We start from the raw sequence: 25,897 nt of genomic DNA on the forward strand, positions 1-25,897 counted from the left end.
GTAAAAGCATATACTGTGTCAATAAGAAAGGATATAGAAGACAGCTCCCTTTCTGAAGTCACTAAATCAGGAAATGAAGAAAGCCACCAACAGGCAGTCCGACCCCTAGAAAAGCACTAATGACAATCTTCCCTTCTTTCCCTTCCCAGTGTGTAAAACACTGCAGATGTGGGACAGGAAAGAGGACCAGCTGTAACCACAACAGGAACCCCTCCAAGCTGTTACTACATACCATGAAAATATATTTTAAATCTATTTTTATGTGTACCTTTTGTCTCCCTCATAGAGAACATAAGGTCCTTGAGGTCAGGCATTTTCCTTTGCCTTTCCCTTTCCCTTTCCCTTCCCTTTTTTTTTCTTTTAAATATGTGAAGCCCAAGCATCTACTTAAAGTACCAGAAATAGAGTCAACTTATTGGCTGACCATGTGACCTTGGGCAAGTCACTGTATGTCTCTGGCCTCACTTTTGCCATCTATAAAATCAGAGGGCTGGGCTCCATGGCCTTACAGGTTCCTTTTATTTCTAGTCTTGGGTTCTTAATCTGAAGTCCCTGAATTAAAAAAAAAAATTGATAACTGACTTTTAACATTTAATTCAACAAACATTTATCAAGCACTTATTATGTGCCAGGCACTGGAGACACAAAAAGAAGCAAGATACTGTCTGGCCTCAAGGAGCTTACAATCTAATGGAGGAGACAGCATGCAAACAGAAAAAAAAAATACAAAGCAACCTATATCATTCAACTGGATGGACATTTATTAATCACCCGTTATGTGCCAGGAACTGTGCTAAGCACTGGGGATGCAAAAAGGGACAATAGACAGTTCTTGCCCTTGAGAAACTTACTGGAGACACCATGCAAACAAATATATAGGTGTATAAATAAATGTATATATGTGCACATGTATCCATAGATTTATACACCTATAGACACACACATGTATGTATATATACATGCACATATGCATCAAGCTCTATACAGGATAAATAGGAAATAATAAAAGGAGGAAAAGTGTTCCCCAGTTATCTCATGAATATTTTATGCATTAAAAACATGATTCTGAACAGGGCTGCAAGGCTTTCCCAGATGCAAAAAATGTGAAAGTCGAGGATGCTTCCAGTTGCACATCTAAGGCGTGGTTTTCCTAATGCGCTCTACAGCCCTTTGCACTCAGCCAGAGAGATTGGAACATCCCAGCAAAGCCCTGCAACACCCTCCCTAGGATGGTTAGGAACAAGACAGGCGCATGCGCAGCATTCTGCTGGGAGGTTGGGTGGTAGGGAGGAGAAAGGACGAAGGTGGCGCATGCGTAGAGCTCCGGGGCGGGGTGAGGAGTGAAAGGGGCGGGCCTAACGCATGCGCAGCACTCTGCCGGCGGAGCAGGGTAAGGAGAAGAGGGCAGGTTCCCTTTCGTGGCAGGAGACCAGGGGCCCAGGAAGCCGCTTCCGGAGTCCTAACCCTTTCCCCGGAAGCAGTGTATCACGGGGCCAGGGCTCCGACCGGGCTTCCGGAGAGAGCGGGAGGGGTCGGCAGTCATGTGACAGTGGGTTCAAGAGGAAGCGGCTAACGCGGTCTGAGCTACCTGAGGCCGAGGACAGGACATTGGCGACCTCGGCTGCCCGAGCCAGGTAGGCCTAGGGGCCCGACGGCGGGCAGGGGCGGTGCCTCCGACCCCGCCTTCACCGGCTGTTTCTCTTGCAGGTGTGGGGAGCGTCCCCGCGGGAGGAAAGGGGCTCATCATGGCGGATGTGAGTGAGACCGACCACCCCCCCTAGCTGGGGGAGGGCCTGAGGGGTCCCCGGGGATGTTCCAAGGCCAGGTGCCGCCTCGTGCCCCGACTTCCCGAGCCCCCGCCTATGTCCTCGCCGCCCCCTCCCCAGGTCGGCGGCTTCCCAGGCACCTTACGGCCCCCTCCGGGCCCTGGCTGCGCGGCCGTTTGTGTTTGGTCTCCCTCGGGCCCCCGGCCCGGCACGGCCCACAGCAGGCACCTAACACCTGCACGTTCATGCATCTTGAGCCCCGCGGCCCACTTAGCGCCCTGTGCGGAGCGGGCGTGGAGACTTCCAAGAGGTTGGCCGGCCCAGGGGCGCCCGGGCCCGGTCCTGCGCCCCGCCTGCTCCCCAGCGCGCCCGGGCGCAGGGCCGTGGCCGGGACCGGGGGCCAGGACGCTTCTCTGTATGTAGCAGCGCATCCCTGCTCGTCCGGTGGTCCGGGAGGGAGGACGCCAGGGCCGGCAGCCCCCCGAGCCAGGACATGTGCTAGCTGTGTGACCCTGCGCCGGTCACTGCTGGCCTCAGTTTCCCCATCTGTAAAAGGCGCTGGAGAAGGGAAGGGCAGGCCGCTCCTGTATCTCTGCCAGGAAACCCCCCCTTGGGCCCGTCTCTGACCGGCTGTGTGACTCAGCACCTTTCTTAACTTCCTTGTATTTCAGTTTGATCAGAAATGGGAGTAGATTATAACAACTTCAGGGCCGGTTGTAAGGAGACTGGACCCGAAGGCCCCCTGGCCCCCAGTCTACGGTCCGAGCTGCTTGGATGGGGCTGCCCCCTTGTCTCCCACAGCGTAGAGCCTCACCTAGGGCTGGGACTGTAGCAGGAAGCTCCCACAGACCTGACTCAGGACAGGACGGGGGCCGGAATCGGGTCTGAACTGAAGCTAACTCTGGGAGAGCTGTTAGGGCCCCTGGTGAGGGAAGCCTCCGAAGCCGTATTCCCTCCCCCTTGTGACATCTTGTTACAACATCGCTTTATATCTCCTTTTCTAGGATTTGAAGAGATTCCTCTACAGAAAGTTACCAAGGTAAAGGATCAGTAGTGTCACCCTGAATTCTGAATCATTAAGTCTCATTTTGTTGCCACCTTAAAATAAAAATACCACATTTGTCTCTCTTTTAGACTCACTCTGAGGTAAAGCTTTTATACTGTGCTTAGAAAGGAAATTAAGCTGACACAGAAAATATAGGAAAAGTATGTTTCTACTCACCGAGTGCATCTTTTTCACTTGCCTGAGGAATTTTGCCATTGCCACATTTGCAACATTTCTTGTGCTATTTATTCCCCCTTATTTCCCTTGTGGTATTAGATGTGGCATTAGATTTATCAGCTGGGCCTTTCTGCTTTTGTTAGCAAAGTTCATCTGAGGTGTTTTGTTTTTTTTAAGCAATCGGGGGTTAAGTAACTTGCTCAAGGTTACACAGCCAGGTGTTTCTGGGTGGATGCTAAGTGTCTGAGCCCGGATTCGATTCCCAGGTCATCCTGACACTGGGGCCGGTGCTCTTACTCGATGTGCTACCTGACTGCCCGTGTCTGAGGTGTTCTACCAATAAAAAGGATTTGGATTTCTACTAGACTTTCTATTCAAATAGTTTCCCTATGCACACATTTTAAAAAATAGGAAGTAGAGACTGGACCTGTTTTGTGACATAGGGAATTTCCAGGCAAGAAATTCCCTTTACCAATGCAGGTTGGCAGCTTCTCTGTACCTTACAGCCTTATAGAGTTCCCGTGGGGTTCAGTGACCTGCCCAGGGCCATGCAGTTAGTACATGTAACAGGTGGGACTTCAAACCAGGTCTTCTGAGCTCTGAAACCAGCTCACTACACAACGATACCATTCCTTTATTAAAAATAACTTCAGAAAGTTCCTGCGAGTTAGGACTGATCTCTCTAGTGACTAGATCCATCTAGCTATTTGTCAGATCTACTGGTTCTTGAGAGATAGGGAAAGGGGAAAATGCCAGGAGGCATCACTTAATCCATTATGTGAAAATTTTATGTATAATTAAATTTCGACTTCATTCTCATACCACACATTATGGAATACTTCTCTTTAAGTATTGTACTAAGTAAAATACTTCTCTAAGTTGAAAAGATTTAAATGACCAAAAGGGTCATAAGGGAATATCGGAGGAGAGCTAGTTGGTTACAATGACCTAGAGTCAGAAAGACCAGTCTCCCTGAGATCATATCTGGCCTCAGATACTTACTAGCTGTGTGATCCTGGGCAAGTCACTTCACCTGGTTTGCCTCAGTTCTTCTCACCTGTAAGATGAACTAAAGAAGGAAATGGCAAACCACTCAGGCATCCTAGTCAAGAAAACCCCAAATGGACGCGACTGAACAGCAACAACGGGAATATCAGCATTTAAAACAAGTATTTTTTCTTGTTCCTAGGAAAGAACATTGAGTCATCAGTAAGGAGACTTGAGTTTTTCTTCAGTCAGCTGTATGCAGCTTTGTCTAAGCCTCTTTCTTGTGTAGAAAACGATAGTGTTTGGGGAGTGAATATAAAGGTATAAGCTTCCAAGTTGCTCCTTCTTACTGGACAGTTAAGGGTTTTCTCTTGAAACATCTTTAAGTTAATTAAAATTCATAATTAAAACCTTTTTAAAGGTTTTTCCTGATTTTCCTGCCCTGCTCCCTCCCACCCCTCCAAACACTCCCATGTGTATGTATATATATATAAAATCACATGTGCATATATATGGATAGATAGATTCTGAAAGGCAGTTAGGTTTCACTATGGATAAGAGTACTGGGCCTGAGGTTGGGAAGACCTGAATTCAAATGTGGCTTCACACACTTTTGACCCTGAGCAAGTCACTAAACCTGTCTCAACTTCTGTTTCCGCAACTGGACTCTCTCCCTCCTGCTGGACGGCCCCCTCCCCTCCAGATATTTGCAAAACACTTAGCACAGTGCCCAGCACTTAGTATGTCAGTTAAATAAAAGTTTGTGGTTCTCTCCTAGACTTCCTTGTGACTGGTCTAATTTAAGATTGTATTTTAATGTAACAGAATACAGTTGTGACTACAGGGTCACTTGAAAGCTAAATCTAGGATGTGGTAATATTAACATTGAGTTAACTATTCACAAACATCACTAGGATGATGCAATTTGAATTGTTTATACAATTTCAGAGTATAAATAACTGGTGGTTTCTATATTTTTAAATTCTCTTTTTTGATCACATTTGATCACCAACTTAGGTTTAATTATAAATCTGTCAAATGGTGGCCTTCTCTAGTTTGGGGTGGGGAGGGAGGGAGCCAGCTCAGTACTCAAAATGTAACAAACAAAATAAGTAAAATTTAAAAACAAGACAATTTGACCTTAAGAGTTCAGTTTGACCTTTTAAAAAACACTTATAAAATGGAGAACAAGGCCTCAGAGCGATTTATCCACATGAAACCCTTCCAACTGGAAAGTATCATTTCATGAAGTTTTAACTTCTCACTCCTTTTTAAAAAATCTTGTATTCCTATCTGTAGTACAAATAATTTCAGGTATTTGCAGAATCTTTTTTCATTTCCCTGTGACAGTCCCCAGTACAGTTCATTTATCTTGAATGTCAACACAAGGCCTATTATATTTGTCAACTGATTTCCTTCAGACTCTACTTAAAATATTCTAAGAAGCTTTTGTCCCCATTCTCTAGGACTTTCTTAAACGATATTCAGTGGGAAGTAGCATCACATTTTATATACCAAGTGGTTTCATGTGTTTTATAAGAAAAATGGAAGAGATTTCTAACATGATAGATCCTAATTTTTCCTGAAAGATGATGATCTCTTTTAAATGACTTTAGCAAAGGCAATTCCAAAGATATAATTTTTTTCCCTTGCAACAGAAAAAATAGTTAAAACTCAGGCCACTAATACCTAAATTAATAAGTAAATTAATATGATTGGGAGTAGAAATTCTGATTTCTAATGTAATGAATTCAAAAGGTTCTGGTTTTATATGGATTTTATATGATTAAAATTTGTAGAGGTTACGTGTAAATATCGAATGTTAGCAAGCTTTTTCTTCATAACATTTAATGCCACATAAATTTTCAAAGGTTGTTTCTTCCCTGATAGTTTTCATGGATTCTCTCTGCCTGAAGTATAACATATCCTTAAATTGTAGGTCTGAATTGTTTATTCCTTACGTTCCTATATGGCATGATAAATGGTTTTGATAACCCCAAGCACATAGGTGCAAAGTTACCTGTTTGACCAGCATCTTTCCTCCACAAATAGGAAAATTGGCCTTTAGCTTGTGGCTAGTTTTAAAATTATTTTGGGGTTTTTTTTTTTGCGGGGGGAAGGGCTTTCTTTGGATCATACTTGTGAGTTTGTTGATTTAGGGAACTTACACTGAAAGCTCCTGGCTTGGCCATCCAGGAAGGAAATGCCAGAGGTACGCCTTCTTCCCTCTTTCCTGTTCCCCAGTCTGACCTCTCAGTGCCCCTGCAGGACCCTGGGTCCTGCTTTCTGATGCATCTTTATTATTTCCAGACCTTTCCATCCCTCCTGCAGTATTACCTTGGTTAACAACATGAGCGCCTTGAGAGCAGATTGTCTCTTTCTGTTCGTATCTCCAGTGCATAGCAAAGTGCTTGGCACACAGTGAACACTTCATAAATTTCTTTTATTTATTCAGTAAATTAAATTGACACTTATCTCTGATTTGTAATTATAGTGAGTTGCCTGGGGTGCCAAGGGGTGATTTGATTTGCCCCAGTCACATGGTTTGTGTCAGAGACAGACCCTGATTCCAGAGCTTTCAGTCAAGCCCACGTGCCTCTCACATCACATCATAGTTTTAGCTTATTTTAAAGAGTGGCCATAGATCAGCAATTAGGAAACATTGGGGAGTGAGAGTGGATTATGTCCAAGGCTTCTTCTAGATCTGGATGACATCTTTGGTTCTGTCTTTCTTTGGGGGATTGGAGGCACGGAGGTCCTGGTTCCTAGAGAAGGAGGTGACACTGTAACAGGGCAAGGAGGAAGAGGCTGGAAGACATAATGTGATGTCTGCATTATGGACTTTTGTTTTGTTCTGGTTTATAGTTAACTCTGTGACCCAAGAGGAAGAGTTGTATAACAATGAGGGGATTAGGAAAACCATCATCCGCCAGCTGTGTCCTCTTAAGCACGGTGCTGAAAAGAGAGATTTGGGGTGAGGGTCTGAGTGTAATGCCAAGCTCCATGGCTTAGTACCCTGTTGCCCATCATTGTGCCTTTATGTTATTTATTTTGTAAATATAGTTTACAATTATCTCCTTGAGCATTTCCTGGCAACATAGTATTCAGCTATTTATTCTCTACACGTGTTCTGCTTCCTGTAACTTTGTAACAGACAATCATAACACTTTATGGCGTTCAGTGAAATTGAATATGTAACAGTTTTATGACTTCACCCATTTCCTCATTTAAAATTAAATATTTGCTCTTAGCCAACTCTTGGATTTGATTGATTTTAAAAGTTTAGTTGTATTTGCCCTAATTATTAGTTTAAGGTGCTCAGAGTTTTGTTAGGTATTATGTGGGAATAGAACAGACTGGTGTTGTCTGGCTTTAAGTCGTGGAATGCTGCAGTATCTGAAGTGTTAAAAATGAGTATCAAGCAATGAGGCACTGGTGATAGCTGTAAGGTGGGTGTGAGAAGGCATCAACGCATAATACGGAAAGTGGAGAAAGAATGGAGAGTGAAGGATGTCGTCAGAGTTGTGAGTACAGGAGCTGTCAAGGGGACAGACAGTTCATGAGCTCCACTGGTGACTTGATCATAATAAGTGAAGACAGCCACCACCAGCTTAATGTGAACTTGTGGGAGGCCTGGGACAGTCAGAAGGCAAGTCTGGGCCAGCGTAGACATGGTGGGAAGCAGTGTCTGAATCCATGAGATCTATAAGGACTTGAGAGAGTGAGTGTATGCACGCATGTATGTGTTCCTGACTTCAAGCTCTCATTTTGAGAAATTTAGTGTAATGTGTTATAACTAAACTTATTTTATCTCTCTAGTGTTGAAGGTCTTCATGCCATTGTAGTTTCAGACAGGGATGGAGTGCCTGTTATCAAAGGTAACATTTAAGTGGAAATTTTGTTTTCTACTTTGACTGAAAAATTAACAAGTCTTACCCAGTGTGAGTGATGAAGGGAAAATCCAGAAGTGATTTCAGTAAGTGGAAGAAGCTTGTTCTTGGGCCTTGAGAAGACATTTGTTTTCATATTGTCAAGGCAATCTGTTTTTAGAATTTATTGAAGCTGGCTGTTGGAGCCTGTAGTTTTATCATGTCAGGTATTTCATGTACCAGTATTTGCACACAGGTTTTTCAAAAATCAGGTTCCCCACTAAAGGCAGTTACTGATACATGATTTACTATCAGTAAATCTAAATTGTAAGAGCCACATACAGAATTCAATACTTAAAATTATTAATAACTTGGAAACAAAGACAGCCTTCAAAGACAAAGTGCCTTTAACAGTTCTTCCATGTAGTGGGCATTTAATAAATGTTTGTTGAATTGAAACCTAGTGGGTTTATACTCCCATTTCACATCCTGAAGAAAAAGTTAACTTTTAAAATTAATTTCTTCCCTTTTCTGCCTCCTTTCTGCAAATTATATATACTTAGAATTTTTTAATACAGTGAAACTTGAGTTAACCAGAACCCAAGCCACAAGAATTCTTAACCAAAATTTTATTTTTGCATTCCACTTTCAGGAGAAAAGGCAAATCACAAGAAAACAAGCTTATAGCAGAGATTTATATAAAACGAAACTTCTAGGGTCAGTATTGATTCAGCCCAATTACCAGTTACTTACATCTTATAATATTGTGTGTTGTAAATCGGATGTTAAGAACGATGACCCAGACAACTGAATTTGTTTTCATTATGTTACTACATATGAAAATGTTCTTTTACACAAGTGGAAATAATCCCCTTTTTTACTTTATTCTTAACCACAACATATATTCCCTCAGCATTTTAATTTATTCAAATCTTATTATGTATACTTAGGTAAGCATTGTGAATGTTTTACTGTGATGAAGACAGTCGAGGGAGAATCGAGCAGTTCCCTTCCTCAGTGATTTATGGGCTTTGAGCGTGTGGTTCAGTAGGCCTGTCTCTTAGCTGATAAAACCACTGAGATCCCTTTGAATACATGCAGTGTTCTCTCTCTTTGCACTTGATACAGAACATGAGAGAGTGTTTATGAGTGTGTGAGGTACAAGGTGCGGTTTGTGTTGCTGCTTTTGCTTTTAACCTGATTTTTCCCATAGGCTCTTCACAGTCTTTGTTAAAAGCTTGCTGTCTTTTTCCAGTGGCAAATGATAATGCTCCAGAGCACGCCTTGAGACCTGGTTTCCTGTCTACCTTTGCACTTGCAACAGACCAGGGCAGCAAGCTTGGACTTTCAAAAAACAAAAGTATCATTTGCTACTATAATACTTACCAAGTAAGTGTCTAAGTATTGAAGCTGATTTGATTGCAACTGTCGTTATGTACACTTTTTTTCTACATTAAGTGGACTCTGCTTGTTACAGTAATTTGTTATCTACATAGCCTTTAACTTAGTTACATTTAACTAATTTTACAGTGAAAATCGAGTGGTAAGGAAAACCACTTAAAAGATTTGATGGTCTACCTAGTAAGAAATAGGTCAATTCAGGTCACTTACTTCCAGCAGATGGTTCCCTTTTCTAACCACCCGTGAGGTGCTGAAATTATCTTTTCATTTATGTCTTTATTGTTTACAACTAAAAATTTTGTCTTAAATCTAATGGTAGCTGTTATATAAATGTGAATTGGCAGTTATTGCATTATTTTAGTTTTGTTAAATAAACATCTAGGGACTGGATACTAACTCTTCTCTCTGAACAGTCAATAACACACTATTTCTTTTCAGTTATGGAAGCAATTTAATATCAGCCATTAACTTTTTGTTTTTTAAGCCTGGCATGAATGTATATTTATAAGAAATAAAGCTCAGCATCATCAGTTTTTCTAACCCCATCTCATAGTACATTGAAATGGGAATTATTTCCACAAAAGTGGGTAAATACTAAAAATACACACGGGTTATGTGTTTACAAACAGTAACCTATTCCAGACTTTTACTTTTGTCTGTAGGGAAACAAATTAACATCAATTGCAGTTATTCATAGAATCATGTTAGACTTGTTGCTTATTTTAAAAAGAGAGTAATTAGAACATAGATACATCAAGACTTCATTTTAGAACATAAGATGTTATACTCTATTTCTCTAAAGCAATGAATAATTTAAACCCACTTCCCTCCTCCTTTTTATTTTAAAGGTAGTCCAATTCAATCGGTTACCATTGGTGGTGAGTTTCATAGCAAGCAGCAGTGCAAATACTGGTATGTTTTCATTATTTCAAATGTAGTTTTAAATTATCGAGATACGTACTTGGTGTTACATTTCTACCCAGCATTTCGAGTAGTCTTATGTATTGGATGTGCTACATCCTTCTCTTTATGTTTTGTTTGCCTCTTGCTAAACAAAATAAATGTTATACCCGTACTTTCATGTTCTCCTAGGAAGAGAAAGGAGTTTTTTTATTTGTTTGGTTTTTTTTTCCCCAGTTTTACATGTAATACCTTTGGAAGCAGAGGTACATTCCAAAACACTTAATAGCCTCAAAACATGTTAGATCTTCCAACTTTCAGTCTGGTGCTTTATCCACTTTTTTGGGTTAATTATTAAGTATATCCTAAAATTTATTTTTACAATTTATTTACAATTACAGTTTGTTATGGGCCTACTGTTATCCAAGGTCCAGCCTAGCTAAGTTTGGTGGAGCTTATTTATTACCAGGATGGCCACAGGGTGAGAAATTTTTCAGCCACTATAATTCTTGAAACCATCCACCTACTAAGTTATAGAGGAGTTGTGATTATAATAATTACAGAAATCATAATAGTCAACATTTGTATAGGACTTTAAAGTTTGCAAAGCACTTTTCTTAACTCATTTGATTTCCACAACAGCTCTGAGACAGGTTACATGACTTGCCTGGGGTCCACACAGCTAGCTGATATTTAGGGCAGGATTGAACTTGGACTCAGGTACCACCCAGGTGCCTGGAAACATCATTATCATCAACACCTGTGTGTCAGAGATAGTATCTTGTTCTGCCCTTACAACACTCCTGTAAGAGGTAGGCACTATGACTGACAGGTTAAGTGACTTGACCAGGGTCACCCAGCTATAAGGGTGTGAGACAGGTCTTAATCTTGACTCTGACTGACTCCCAAGTGTGTAGCCTGGCCATGGTGTCCCCTGGACACCTTGATGTAAGTTACAGGTCTTTGAAATACTTCTATTACTGATCCAACTTGAAACTGGTTGTAGGAGGGCTAGGCCAGTCTGGGACATTGTTCTTCCTTGACTTTCTGCTCTAAGAGCTCCACGTGATGTGATAAGTGATAAGAGGATCTGGAGGAGAGTTTTGGGGATATCAGGGCGATACACTTGGCATAGGGAAGTCAGTAGGTGCTTGAGAGATTTATTAATGTGAGAAAAGCAGCTGGCAGCCATCAGACTCTGAACCCACCCAGAATGGGGGTGGTGGTATTTGTAGTCCTAGGGCTTAGTTTGTCATAGGAAGATTTAGGATCCTCGTATATCCATATGTGCTGTATGAAGCAAAATGTAGGCATGCTCTTACCCAGTATACTTAGGGAGCATAATGTGACCTTATTCATTCAGAGTAATGATAAGTATTCCAGCAATTTTTTTCAGATATTTAAAAAAATTAAACTTTTATCTTCAAACATAATATATATGAATAAAATACAAGCCAGATACTGACGAAATGTAACTTAATGAAAAAGATTAAGAGATTTCACTACAAAAGATCTTCGATTTTTCATTGGTGTTAGATATTCTCTTGAACAGACTAAATTTTAATCCTTCTTACATCATAGGTAACTATCATGAATTGCTGTAATCTCTCTTCCTCCTTCCTTTCCTCAAAAATTGATCTGGTAACCAGCCTTTCCAGGGTGAGCGACTGAATTTAGCTATCCCCAGGTCTCTCCTTGAATACTTGACAGTTTCATAGCAACTTATAAGAAGTGTGCCATACTGGCATAAACTTGGGTAGCCCAGGGTCATCTGGGTACAATGGCTACAGTGATGCATTGGAGATTAGGCCTATAAGATAAAAAATATCTTTAAATTGTGGTGCTTTTTATCTGAATAATGCTATGGATTTTTTTTTTAAATCTTTGAACTGTAACAATATAAAATAGAAATGGATTTCAGTATGGGTAGGATTATAGTATTTCATGCTGGTTTTAAGAGAAATGTTCCTCTCAGCAATGAAAAGTATAAAACATTTAAATTCATGTTTTGGAAGATGTTCTAAGCAACTCAGGTTTTGTGTTTTTTGTTTTTTTCATCTAAGCTGCATTGCAACTTTTTGAAAATTACCTTTTTTTCTTTGATGTAGGACTGATTGTCAGCCTAGAAAAGGAACTTGCCCCATTGTTTGAAGAATTGAGACAGGTCGTGGAAGGTTCTTAACTTGACTGTGGCCTGACCCTGACCATATTGTGATCCCACTGAGTCCAATCCAGCAACCTTGACTTAATCAAGTAACGTGACTCCACACACTCAGAAAAGACAACTTTCGCCAACTTAGACTGAAGAAGAAGATTGTATTTATTATTTCTAAATCGATGGACTGTTGTGTTGGGTTTAGACTCAAGCCTTCTGTAGTATGATTTCTGGGGAGACCACTCAAAATGGTTCAGTATCTGTCACAGCTCCCATGGAGTTTAGCTCAGCCACCAATGAGGAACGAGATTCTTATCCAGTGGATCAGAATCCAAATAAGTCACCTCAAGCTCCCCTTTTGTCTACAGTACATCTAGACCTGCAGTAGGCAGGCCCTGCTCTGTATATGCTAGTGCTTTATTGTGAATAATAGAGAACTTATTTTTGTGTGTGCCATGTTGTGTGTCTGCACTGAGTGAGAGGAAGACAGCCTCTTAACAGCAGTAATAAACCAGTACAATCACTAATTACCCCTGTTTATATCATTGTGAGGTAGAGATTTAAGAAAGCATTACTAATTGGTGTTTCTCTTGAAAGTGTTGTTATGTCTAAAAAGAAATCTGTTGCTTTGGATTTACTTTTACATTCAGCTATCAATAACCAATCAGTATTTTGATGTTTTTCTCTTTGTACAATTTAAATGTGAAAATCAATATCAAAACTTCGGGTTGTGACATTTATATGAATACCATAATACAACAGTTCTTTTTCCTTTTCCTAAATAAGGGTCTAAATAAAAATAGTATTTTGTAAAAGTATAGTTTGACTACTTAGTCATATAGTATTGGGGGGAAGGGGCAGGAGGTGAATGAGGCCCACATCTAAGGATAAGAAGATCGTAAGGAGTTTCTCCTCGTGGGACAGTGGCTGAGCCATGAATCCAACTGGTCTAGACAACAGGTGATGAGGACCCGAACAAACATGGCTGCGGGGGGACTAGAAAGAAAAGGGTGTACTGATAGCTGGATCCATGGGACCTCGGAGATTCAGGATGGCACCGGGGTGTATCCAGGCATAGGTCAGACCAGGATAAGGAGACTGAGGGATTGTTCATATGTAGGAAAGAGCCGACAGAGAGCAGTGTCAGACAACTGAGGTAGTCCAAGGATCCAAAAGACTAGACTGAGGGGTGTCTGTGGCAGAGAGCTGGTTCCTAACTCATTCTACCTTCAGAAGTGGAGATGAGGGGTTGATAGATGGCACCTGACCCTTACTGCTGATTAGCGGCTGTCACGCTGCCCCACAGGACTCCCCATGAGCGATGGTAAGGAGTGAGTGCAACGTCAAGGATCAGACAGTGCGCTCCTGGGTCAGGGAAGGCTTCAGGTAACCCAAGGTGGAGAAGGGGAAGATATCAATAAGGGACTAGGGGTGGGAAGAAGGGAAGTTATTCCAGTCATGGGGAGAGAGTATGAGAACCATAGAGACAGGAAGGGAAAGAACAGAGAGGAGTACTTCCTCTGTCTTCACTTGAAGGAGCTGGGATTACTTAATGATGCAGTGAGACGTTGGATCTGGTGTTTGTAAACTGCGTAAGAGTTAGCAGTGTTGATTTAGGGGAGATGGTTTGTACCACCTGAATTGCTCTAATTACTTTTTGTGCCATGATGGAGTTCTGTCTTTTGGATACTTGTAGAAAAGTAAATACAATGTTTAACCTTTGTTATCGGATTCTACATGGGAAAATACTCCCTTTCATATTTTTAAATAGGATGCATGTAATTATATATGTGTATGTATACTTAATTTATAGTCAGTGTAGTTTAAGCTTTAGTAAACTTAAATCACTCTTAAAATTTTTGAGATATCCTGTATGGACATACATACACATTTACAAACAACTAACAAGCAGGTATTTAATGAATGCCAATTATTGGGGGGGGGGCATTGTGTGGTGTAGTGGAACTATCAGAATCAGGAAAGTCTGGGTTCAAATTCTGCCTCTGATACTTAAGGTTATGATTCTAGGCAAATTACTTCTCTAAGATTCAGTTTCCAGTAAATTGGGAATAATAATACTAATAATATTTCCCAGGTTGTTGTGACAATCAAATCAGATAATGTGTGTAAACTGCTTTGCAAACTTTGAAGTGCTAAATAAATGCCAGTTATTATTGTTATTATATGGCGTAGTAGGTGTTTATGCATATCAGTATCTGGGAATTGCTATCCATGTAAATATGTAGATTAAAAAAATGTAAAGTATCTTCATTTACATGTGGTATAAAAATGCTATGAAAAGCAAAAAAAAAAAAAAATCCATTGATGCTCTCATCCCGCTGAGTTCCCTCATCTGTAAAATGGCCAGAATAGCATTTGGACTCCCTACCTCATGAAGATATTGTTAGAAAAATGATTTGTAACCTTAAAGATATGGGATGTAAATTGTTATCAGTTGTATTTGTATTACTAAATATTAAAAACAGTCAAACACGTGGTGGAAAATAATGCTATTTTTAATAAGCCGAGTAAAAGTATATAAATAAATACATGAACATCCTATAAAAATAGCAAACAGTTCATTCTAAAACGTTATAGCCCACATAAAAACTGTTCCCTTTTGGCCCGATCAACTAGATTTTTTTGGTAAAAAAAGGCTAACTTTTCTGTGAATGGACATCCATGCTTGTTCGATTTCTTGTACTTTTAAGTCTTACCCCAATTGAGTACAACTTGAACATTTGCTTTATCTCATAGTATCCTCTATAATCCAAAACAAAGACAAAAACAAAAAAACCCATTGGAGCTTTGCTTTAATGTTCAGAATCCAACATTCCTACTGCCTGGGTCCACATGTGTCCTCTTAGGGAGTTAATAATAGGAGGTAACAACAACCTCAAAATGCAACCCACAGCATGGTTTCAGTGTACAGGCTGAGCAGGAATCCCCTGGACTAAAATCTTTTCATTCCAGAAATCACCTTGAGATGGCTACCTAGATAAAGGAAAGTTTCAAAGTGAATATAAAGGGCTAGAGTCTTAACCTATGAGCTTTGTTTCTTTTTAGAATCATAGAATATGAGAATTTGAAGTTTAGAAGGGATCTTTTGAAATTTAGGCTAGCACCCTTGCTTTACAGAGGAAGACAAGGAGGCCCCCACTTTACAAAGGGTGAGGTGAATGCCCAGGACTACAAATTCAACATTTCCTCTCTATTCCCTCTCCCACCCAGTTCATTCTGCTTTTTCTTCGCTCTAAAGCATTCTGCATGGCTGTTTATAATTTTATTATAAGTCTCTTGAAATTGCATGTACCTTTGATGGTACAGCAAATCTGGTTTGAGCTCTTTGTAGGCAGCTGCATTGGAGACATTCCTATACTACAAGGTTGTAAGTGCTTAGGAATCCTATTCTAATATCTTTGGGTTAATACTAAAACTAAGATTATAGGGTCATGAGAGCTCAAAAGGACCTCATCTGGCCAATCTTGCTTTACAGAGGAGGAAACTCAGACACAGAGAAGTAAGTCACTTGCTCAAGACTGTAGACAATAAGCAGCATTTGAACCCAAATCCTCTAACTCCTGAACCAATGCACTTTGCACCATGCCACACTTGAGGGAGGGAATTCTAAATAATAAGAAATCCTTTCGATTTCTGTTGGCCTGAGTCAAGGAGTGTCTGCCATGATGAATTTATTTAATCCTTGCAATGGGACTTTGTGTGTTTGATATAGTCAAGTTCCAGCAGCATGCTACTTGATTTGTTGACTTCTGACCCTTTATACTTTTTGGAAAAGCATTAAAAAGTTTTGCTTTACCATACTTAGAAAAGAACAATGCAGTAGACCTCAAAGCTCTAAACTTACTTGTGTTATCTTTCAGGTTTTAATTTCTGAAAATGTTTTTGCTTTTTTCATCAAAATTATATTTTTGACATCTATTAGTTCTAATTCCCATTACAGTTCTCAGAATACAGTAGGTACTCAAATGTTTATTGTACTGAAAGGAAATGGCAAACCGATCCACTGTCTTTGCCAAGAAAACCCAAAATGGGGTCACAGAGTCCAGACACAACTGAACCAACATTACTGAAAGAAAAAAAAAAAACAATGTTCCCCAAAGTAGCACATTCCCAGATAATGTTGATGGTAATTCTTCCAAGCTTGGCAATCACAACTAGAAAGAAAAGAACATTCGACTCTGGAGAAGTTTTTGTCGTGACAATGATATCACTATAGGCACCTGAAGTTTTGAGGCAATGGCATGTAGCAGATAGGGTATAATCCAGAAGCCCTAAATTCAAATTCTGCCTAGGACAAAGGACTGAGTGCATGAATCTGGGTAAGTCACATAACTTCTCAGAGTCTGTTTTCTCATCTGAAAAGTGGGGAGATTAATAGCACCTACTTCACAGGAGTGTTGAAAGGATGAAATGAGAGAATGTGTTGAGCGCTTTGCAAAACTCCAAGCGCTGTATAAAAGTGAGCTATTTCTATTTTTATCAAATGCTTGTTTCCACCAAAATGATGATTGGGTGTGCCAACTCCAAGAGATAGCGGTATCTGAACAGTACAGCCATTTCCGTGCTTCAGCCAATGTGTCATATTCTCAAAGGACCCAAGCAGGCATCAGTCCTTTGTCCTTGGAGTTAGATTTCCCTGTAAGTCCACCACCCTTTACAGCATTGTGGAACAGCCTAACTCTGGGGAAGAACAGGCATCACTTGCCAGGAAGGGGCTGCTTAAAAAAGAAGGACTGAGACCTCATGGTGCCACCATCCTGCTCCAACTGCTTCCTGATTTGGGACTGAAAAACAAAACCAGAAACAAGAAAGCACATTCACATTTGTTAAGATTGGTTTTTCCTCAATAACTCCAGTTATATTAATGCACATACCATAGTTGGGCAATTATACATTTATATCTATGCATACACACCAAGCCCACTTAACTAGTTACTTACATATCTAGGAAAATGTTATGAAGTTCCAGTAAGTCACATTTTCTCCCTCTCTCCCAAACATATCCTAGGATTCATCTTCAAGAAAAGCATTCCCAATGATAAGGTACCTTTTTGATCACTAAATCTTAAATGTATTGGGGAAACATAAGCATGAATGCTATAGGCATTTAGGTCATTTATTGGGAAAAAAAAAACCAAGAAAAAACCTGTATATAGTAAACAGTATTCAGTAAGGCTTTTAGGTTCCTGAGGGAAGGGAATGTCCCTACTTTTGGGGGGGGGGGTGAGTCAATTGGGGTTAAGTGACTTGCTCAGGGTCACACAACTAGTGTCAAGTGTCTGGTCTGAGGCTGGATGTGAACTCAGATCTTCCTGACTTCAAGACCAGTGCTCTATACACTGCACCTCCTAGCTGCCAATAATGTCCTTACTTTTGCAGACATCAAGGAATTCTTGATGAGGATGATAAATATTTGAACTAAGTATTAGTGGATAATTATTAAAATATATACATGCACATCCACACACATGACACGTGTATATATGTATATATGCATACATATACCTGTTGTATGTCTCCAGGAACTAGGACTTGGCCAACAATTTGCAAAAACAAACGCAAACAAAACAAAACAAAATGTAAAAACACAAAAGACTTGCAAAATTTTCTATCATAAATCACTATCTTATTTCCTTCTGGGAAGTATCTACAAGGTACAGGATATGAAATAAGCTTTTGTTCATCAACCAGCACAATTGGTTGCTTAGCTATGAGTAACTCATCATTTCTCAGGCTTCCCCTACAACTACCTGTCATTAGACATTTGTGTCCTTATGCGCCAAACTCCCATCATTGAATTCCTCAGTCCTTCCCGTTCTCCTCCTGCAGACTGGGATTGACTACCCCCATAAATCAGGCTGATCCAGTTTCAAGAGACAGCAGATCGGCATTCATCCAGCCTTCCCTCAGAAGAGGGAATAAATTACAAAGTTGTTCCACAAACATACCTACATTAGAAGAGGGAGCATCCTTACCTCAGAATTCCCTTAAGTGAATTAAATCAGATGCCCAATTCTCTTATCCCCCTACCCCACAGGCCAGGCTGCAATCAATTTCCTTCTAAGTTACTTGGGAAAAAATGCAGATGGAGTTTGAAAGAAATAAAACATTTTCAAAAAGCTTAGCACAATAGTCAGTCTTGACAAATTACCATTTTCCAGCGTAGTATCTTAATCCACTCATCTGCTTCTACTCCTGTTTTTGCGCATAAATAGAAAGTCCTGTATGGAAATACTAAGCTGTGGGGGAAGGAAAAAAAGGAATAATTTAGATCAGAACTCTTTCCTCCCCTGTCTTCCCATCTCCTACCCCCATTTTTTTTTTTTTGCCTTTTGGAGGGCAATTTGGGGTTAAGTAACTTGCCCAAGGTTACACAGCTAGTATTTTTGTGTGGGTGTTCAGTGTCTCAGGCTGGAACCGAACTCGGGTCCTCCTGACTCCAGGGCCAGCACTTTACTCACTGTGCCACCTAGCTGCCCCAAAATTGTATTTTTTATGCATATGAATATTTTTTTTTAAAAGCAATCGGGGTTAAGTAACTTGCTCAAGGTTACACGGCCAGTTATTTCTGGGTGTGGTGCTGAGTATCTGAGCCCAGATTTGATCCAGGTCATCCCAACACTGGAGCCGGTGCTCTTACTCACTGAGCCACCTGGCCGCCCCTACCCCCATTTTCTTGAAGGAAAAGAACTTGGTAAAAGGTTCAGTTAAGGTTTTGGAAGGACTGGGATGTAGGAAGCAATTCCTTGAGCATACTAGACAGGAGGCAGGGCTATCCAAATTCCTGTAATTACGACAGACCATGTTCTTGTTGAATAAGAATTCAAAGATGAGAAAGACAAGGTCTAGGCTGCTTCCCAAAACTTTTCCATTAATGCTGTTATGAGTCCTTCCATGCAATTGGCACAAGGTCATAATGTTCTCTTCATCCATCTCGGCTGTCAGAGAATTTCTAGCCTGAACTGTTATTTGATTTGAAGAGTAAACCAAAACAGAGAAAGACGTTGCCTGTTGCTTGCCAAGACTACCCAGGTCAGTGTTTCCCCATAGAAGTCTTATTTGTGTTCATCGGGTATGATAAAGGTTGAGAGGCAGCAAATCCCCTCTCAACATTCAGCTTGTCAAGAAAATCAACCATCTCACTCAATCTATTTAAAGAACAGGCAGTTCACTTGTCTGTCTCCTTGGTTACAAAGTCAAAGTAATTTGATTTACAAACCTGGCTCTGGCTTTTATTTCTTCCCTTGCTACTGTCTCACTAACTGTTGCGAACAAGCAAGGAAGCAATCAACAAACATTTATTAAATGCCTACTATTTGCAAGGCACATGGGAATGCAAATTTGAGAACGAAAGTTTCTATTCCTCTGGGAGCAGGAATAACATCTACATTTAAATAAATGTAAAACATATAGAAAGTTAATACAAAGTAATTGAGGGGTGGAGATAAAGTTATCTGTGGAGGGTCAGAAAGGACTTCATGGCAGAAACTAAACTTTGAAGACAGCTCAGGATTTAAAGGGTGGAAGAAAGTCAGTTATCACAGGCACGGAGAGGTGGTATTGGAAGACACGAAGATGGGATTTGTGTGTACCAAAAAGAGCAAGATAAATTTCACTTTATGGTTGAAGGAATGTGTTGTGTTTGTCTTCTGTCCTCGAAGAGGACCTTGGCATCAAGGAGATGATGCCATGACTTGCAGTTGACTTGGATTTGAGGGAGGGAGGACTGTGCAAGGTCACCAGCCTCCCTTTCTCCTCCAGAGCCATCTGGGTCCAGTGACCAGACATCAGCCAGGATGACTGGAGGGTAATGAGCCTGGAAAAGCATGTTGGAGCCTGGATAGGAAGGGCTTTGAATGTCCCCCAGAGGAGGTTGTGTGTCTTAGAGGCAATGGGCTGCCAATAGGGATTGCTCAGTGTATTAGGAGGGGAAATGTTGGGTGTGTAGTTAAAATGAGAAAACTAGAATGCCCTTCCTGGATAGTTTCATAATATCTCCTGTTCTTTTAAACTTCAAAAGTGGGGACTCTTCATATGGCTACTGAGTTCAAGGTCACAAACCTTTCAACATATTGAGATGTATATGCATAGTCTATGGGCTTTTATTGTTTTGCAGGAAAAAGGGAAGGGCAAGAATTTTCTCTTTATATCAACTTACCAGAAACAGTTGACTTTTTCCTGTGTGTAATCAAACTGCACAGCTGAACATTCTGTTAGATCTAGTGTCCGAATTGGCTCTGGTGTCTGGAAAATAAGATAGAGTATCATGTTTGAATGTGAAGACTCCTGGAGCCTGTCCATTGCTCATATGTAAGTAAGCCTTTCCCAAGATGGCTATGGTAGCTTTTACATCCACTCAGAAGCACTGAAATAAGAAAGTACATTTTATTTGGAGGAATCACATATAAAAGGTTTTTAAAGGCTCAAGACTTTGAGCATCAAAGATTTGGATTTGGATTTTCCCACTTCAGTTTCATATGGAAGAATTTTTACATATGAGAGACAGACACATATTCCTCCCAGCATTTGACTCAGGCAAGATGTGTCTAATGAAAGGAGAGTGGAAATCAGGACACCTCAATTCTAGGTCAACTAACTATAACCTGGAGTGTCTGCACGTCTTAGGATCTCAATTTCCTGATCCAACCCAAGTTTGTGAATCCATTTGGGTCTCAATTTCCTCATACAACCCTACCCAATGCAAATCTGAATCCATTTGGGTTTCCTTCCATTTCCTCATCTAACTGAACCCAAACCAACCCAACCAAAGTCTGTGAACCCAGGCACTGGGCATACAAAAGCAAAATGAAGAAAAACAGTCCCTGCCTTCAAAGAACTTCAGAAAAAATGGGAGCAGTAGTAATAAAACATGATCAGATTATCATATACATGATCATTTGAAGAGGGAGACAACAAGGAAGTTAGGGGTATCAGAAAAGGTTTACTGTAGGAAATGGCTCCTCAGTAAAGTGAGCAGGATGGATCTAGAATCTTTTCTAGCTGGAACATTCTAGGATTCTACCTCCTGGTGGAAGAAGGGAGAAATGAAGTAGCAATAAGTGTATGAGCTGGACAAATGATAAGTCAATGCTTTACATTGTTGAACGCTTCACAACCTAGTACCTTATAGTTTTCATCTACTCTGGTTTTCATTTGTTCTTCCCAACAATCCTATGAAGTAGGTTTAGGAACTGTTGTTATCCTCAAGTTATAGATAAAGAAATGGGAGCTTAGACAGAATAAGATCGAGGCAGGAAGGGATCTCAGAGGCCATCGAGCCCAACTCCTCCATTTTACAGATGAAGAAGCAGTCTCAGAGATGTGAACCTTCTTACCCAAGAAAACATACAAGTAGATACAAGCAGGGCTGGAGAGTACACTCTTTGGACACTCTTAGGTAAAAGCCTCATAAATGTTTGTTGTTGACTTGGATTTTCAAGGTCAGATTTTCTACCCTGGGTCTTCTGTTTCCTGTGTGAAGTTACTTAACCCTATTTGCCTCAGTTTCCTCATCTGTAAAATGAGGTGGAGAAGGAAATGGCAAACCACTCTAGTATCTCTCCCAAGAAAACACCAAATGGGGTCATGAAGAGTCAGTCAAGACTGAATATGATGGAACAATAACAAGGGGGGGGCGGAGAGAGAAGAGAGCAAACATTTATTAAATACCTGCTATGTTTCAGGCACTGTGCTAAGTGCTTTACACATATTATCTCACACTGTTAGCTGTAAAGTGAGGGAGTTGGATTTGATGTCAGATTAGACTAATCTGCCCTTTGTTTTTAATTTCCATGATGCTTCATTCTGCGTATTCCCTAGATAATGGTCTAAAAATATAACATTTTTGTTGACGAGCTCTGCTCAGTAGAATCAGATCACCAATTACACCCTGGGCATTTCAGGAAGAATAATAAAAATTTAAGAGATTTAAGGGATTTTAGAGATCCTGTTTTCAGCTAGTCTTTTTTTTTTTTTTCTTAATGATACTATATTGCATTTGGTCTACTCACCATTTGGTCTTTGAAGTATTTCAGTTCATTCCTATGCAAAGTAAACCACCTGGTTTTCCAAGTCTAGGGCAGTGGGGAGGAAGGAAGACAAAGAAAGGAAATATATAGGTTTTGAATAAAATGAAAAATAATATTTGAACTAAAGCATTTTCCTTGTTTAAAAGAAGAAAAATCAAGCACAAGACTAAAGAATACTCTTCAGAAAAAAGTAATCGAGTGTCTTCAAATGGGAAATATTGCACAGTACAGAGTGTCCTGTCCCATATGCAGCCTGAATTTCCAGAGACAAGGTCACCCTAGGTTCAAGGAACTCAAAACTAATGTACCTGCTTTTAGAAGAACACAATAAATGCAAATCAAAGGCATATAATGAAACAGCATAGTTAAAAAAAAGAAGGAACAAAACATTTCCTCTCATAAACCCTGGATATATTTCCCACAATAGAAACGCCATCAGTGAGAGTAGACACTACGTAATGAATATTTTTCTGCCTTAGTAACCCATGGTAGAAACTACAAAGATTATGATCTGTTACTCACGGATAGAAAACCCACACAGCTGAATCACTGATTCTCCCAGCATGTAATTAACAACCAACCATACAGTAAATCTGTAATGGTCAACATCCCCCCCCCCCCAAAAAAAAGTCTGTATGCAAATTTATACATAGCTTGCTCAGATCAAATGCAGAAAAGTGATTCAATGTTGAATAGACATTGAAATTACTTTTAAAAAAGAAATTGTAGAATTTAAAAACATGAACTTAAGAAATAAGCATATAAAATGCTGTTGTCAATTGTTTAAAATATATCAAGTTTCCGTGATGCCCTAAGTAGCTCAATTAAGGGATGCATTTTATGTTGTAGTAACTAGGAAGTGGTATTGAAATATTGCATAAAAATTAGAAGCATTATTCCCACCCACCGCTTTTCTAAGAAGATCAGATTGTGGGAGGTGGGGCAGAATCTAGTCCTGGTTCTGTCTTTTACTTTGTACTATTTTTTTATTCTGTAAGATGTTCATGGTTAGATAGCCCCCCCAGAAGAAAAATCCTTTCAATTCACACAGGACACTTCCTAGGAAGTAATTCATGTCCCTCACCTTAAAATTGGGCAAAATGAATTACTTGTCCACAGACATTTTCTTGTGACATCAAGGTGTTAACACTGAAAAGCCCATAAAATGGGGACAATCAAATATCCTAGTTCAGTATTATATTAATTCTGTTTCCTGGTATTTCTTAGACAAGCTGTCATGGCCAAATACGTCTACTGGAATTTTTAGGAACTGGAATTTGAAAGGAACCAAATTTGTACCAACTGAACTTTTATAATAAGATGTCAAAAATTAGACCGAGGAAGCTTTCTAGAAATTTTTCAAGAATAAATTTGCTACTCTCCCTCTCAATGAGACTATTATGAATCACCTTGGTTATAAATCATAAACCTCTTTGTAGATATTTGCCTTGAAACTCTGAAGTTACTTTCCTAGTTTTGAATAATTAGCTATCACAATTCACTGGTGAGGTGGCTCCATTAATAAATCAATTAAAGAACTAATTTTAGGCCAGACTTATGATTCCACTGGTATAAGGAACTCCCAGTTGAGAAACTCCCTATAGCAATGCTGTTTACCACCTACTCTGAGACATTAGGTGACTTATACAGGCATATACACATCTGTGTTTAAATATATATTATATAGTTATATATTATACTATATATCATATTATCCATATAATGGAGATATATGTAATGGATATATATGGCTATAATGGATATAGAATATATAAATATAATATTTATGCATATATAGCTAAGTATAACTTATCATCCAGAAAAGAATAATAATTTTTTCCATTGAAAATGAAAGCAAAATGGTCCATTGAATATATCCAAGAACAGAGTCACTAACATCAAAATTAGGAATCCTGTTAGACTCTAAGCTATCTGCTTACTTCCCATCTCTTTGGGCATCCCTTATAAAATCAGCTCTTACCTTCACTAGTCCCCCTTGCTTTGTTAGATATCCTTCTTTGGTGCCCAGCTAGGAAAGAAGCAAGACATTAGTGAAATCAGGAGCTCCGTACTGCATATCATCTACCCTTATGTCCATTTTCTATTCTAGAGGATCTTTGGGTATTTCTTTAGGTCTTTAAACTCCTCTCCTCCCCAGGCCTCAGAAGTTATCTGTATGCCATGAGATGTCCTGATCACTCTGGATCACAATCTCTCGATCTTGAAATGTGCCTCATGCACATTTTGAATCTTGCCTTTTCCTTCAGGGGATTCTCAGGTTGAGTTCTGAATCACCTCTGGGTACTCCACATTTTTTTCAGAGATCAAAAATGCTTTAGCAATTATATCCACCAGTTATTTCAATGCTCCTCACAGTAAGGCCAGGATTTTGGAGTGAGGGAGAGAGAATGGGGATTGCCAGTGCGGGTTGGACAGAAGGCCAGGTAGCCTGGTGAGCACCAGCTCCTCCTTCATAATGAATAGGAATTTAATGGACATTTGTTGAATTGGCTAGAAGTGTAATGAACCCAGTTAGGCAGAAGAATGATTCAGGGTTTTGTTTTTTCTCTTCCCATATATTGTTTGGTTAAGTTATTTCATATCTCAATAAAACAGGAGAATAAGAGTACGTAATATCATGTGGTATTCTGTCTATCACATACAGCAGACCCACAGGCCATACATTTCACCAAGTATCCATCATTCTACCGACTCCACCATAAAGATGGCATCCTGCTCAAATTTAAAAGTCCTTCATAAAAAGTGTAAAGGATGCCTGGAAGCAGTCTATATTTTCTCAGTACATTCCATGGCTCAGACGAAGTGGAATAGGGGTCAGAATGGATCCTTGGGGGGTTATGTCTCTCACTTATTACACATACCACAATCGTGAGTTGGAATATTGTCCAGCTGTAAAAGAATGCTCACCAACCAAGTTTGCTTTGTTTAGACCATGAGCTCCTCGAAAGCTTCAAGGATTGTTTTTTGGCTTTATTGTATCCCCAGCATTTAGGACAGAATCCAGCATATAGTAGGTAGTTAATAAATGCTAATTGTCTGACTAGCATTTCATATCTCAATAAAACAGGAGAATTAGAGTATGTAATATCATGTTTTTTTTTTGTCTGTCAGGACCTGTGATCCCATTACTCAGGGAAGCTTTCTCTACCAATGCAAGGTGGCATCTTCTTTGCAACTTAAAATCTTAGCGGCATCCCTAAGGCAATGAGAACTCAAGTGACTTGTCCAGGGTCACACAATCAATTTGTATCAGAGGCAGGTCTTCCTGACTAGTCTTCCATCCACTGTATCACACGTCCTCTCAGTTCAAGAAACCCAGAAGTTTATCCCAGAGTGTGCTTTTAGGTTGAGTGTTCCCTCTCTCTCTCTCTCTCTCTCTCTCTCTCTCTCTCTCTCTCTCTCTCCTCTCCTTCCCTCCCTCCCTCTCTCTCTCCTCTCTGCCTCTGTCCCTCTCCCCCTCTCTTCCTTCCTCCCTCTCCTCCTCCCTTCCTCTCCCCCCCTCTCTCTAAACTGGCTTCTGATCAGCA

At 40.1% G+C, this 25,897-nt stretch overlaps 2 protein-coding genes across 5 annotated transcripts in view; one reads left to right on the plus strand and one right to left on the minus strand.

The window, feature by feature from the left end:
• The first annotated feature begins 745 nt into the window (after positions 1–745).
• On the plus strand, positions 746–13,118 carry LAMTOR3 (late endosomal/lysosomal adaptor, MAPK and MTOR activator 3). 4 transcript variants are annotated; one of them, XM_069094122.1, is made up of 7 exons: positions 1,467–1,634; positions 1,708–1,754; positions 2,771–2,805; positions 7,795–7,853; positions 9,100–9,233; positions 10,094–10,157; positions 12,254–13,118. In XM_069094122.1, the coding sequence occupies exons 2-7, from the start codon at positions 1,746–1,748 to the stop codon at positions 12,325–12,327; spliced, it is 375 nt and encodes a 124-aa protein (XP_068950223.1). In that variant the 5' UTR covers positions 1,467–1,634; positions 1,708–1,745; the 3' UTR covers positions 12,328–13,118. The 4 variants fall into 4 exon arrangements, 2 of the variants coding, with proteins under 2 accessions (XP_068950237.1, XP_068950223.1); XR_011169457.1 differs by lacking the exons at positions 10,094–10,157; positions 12,254–13,118 and adding an exon at positions 4,178–4,296 and having other exon boundaries at positions 768–1,634; positions 9,100–9,204; XR_011169458.1 differs by lacking the exons at positions 9,100–9,233; positions 10,094–10,157; positions 12,254–13,118 and adding exons at positions 4,178–4,296; positions 8,497–8,523 and having other exon boundaries at positions 768–1,634.
• A 3,152-nt stretch (positions 13,119–16,270) lies between these two features.
• The window catches only part of DAPP1 (dual adaptor of phosphotyrosine and 3-phosphoinositides 1), a 50,343-nt gene continuing 40,716 nt past the window's right edge, over positions 16,271–25,897 (minus strand). The window contains exons 5-9 of the mRNA XM_069094073.1: positions 24,331–24,378; positions 22,332–22,394; positions 20,480–20,565; positions 18,473–18,560; positions 16,271–17,105 (exon numbers count right to left, since the gene is read on the minus strand). Of these exons, the coding sequence (XP_068950174.1) occupies positions 17,019–17,105; positions 18,473–18,560; positions 20,480–20,565; positions 22,332–22,394; positions 24,331–24,378 (372 nt within the window). The 3' untranslated portion in view covers positions 16,271–17,018. The remainder of the gene's footprint in view (positions 17,106–18,472; positions 18,561–20,479; positions 20,566–22,331; positions 22,395–24,330; positions 24,379–25,897) is intronic.

This window comes from Petaurus breviceps, unplaced genomic scaffold (assembly GCF_028583685.1).
Source record: "Petaurus breviceps papuanus isolate PSGF00001 unplaced genomic scaffold, PetGlider_PUasm1.0 126, whole genome shotgun sequence".
Lineage (NCBI taxonomy): Eukaryota > Metazoa > Chordata > Mammalia > Diprotodontia > Petauridae > Petaurus > Petaurus breviceps.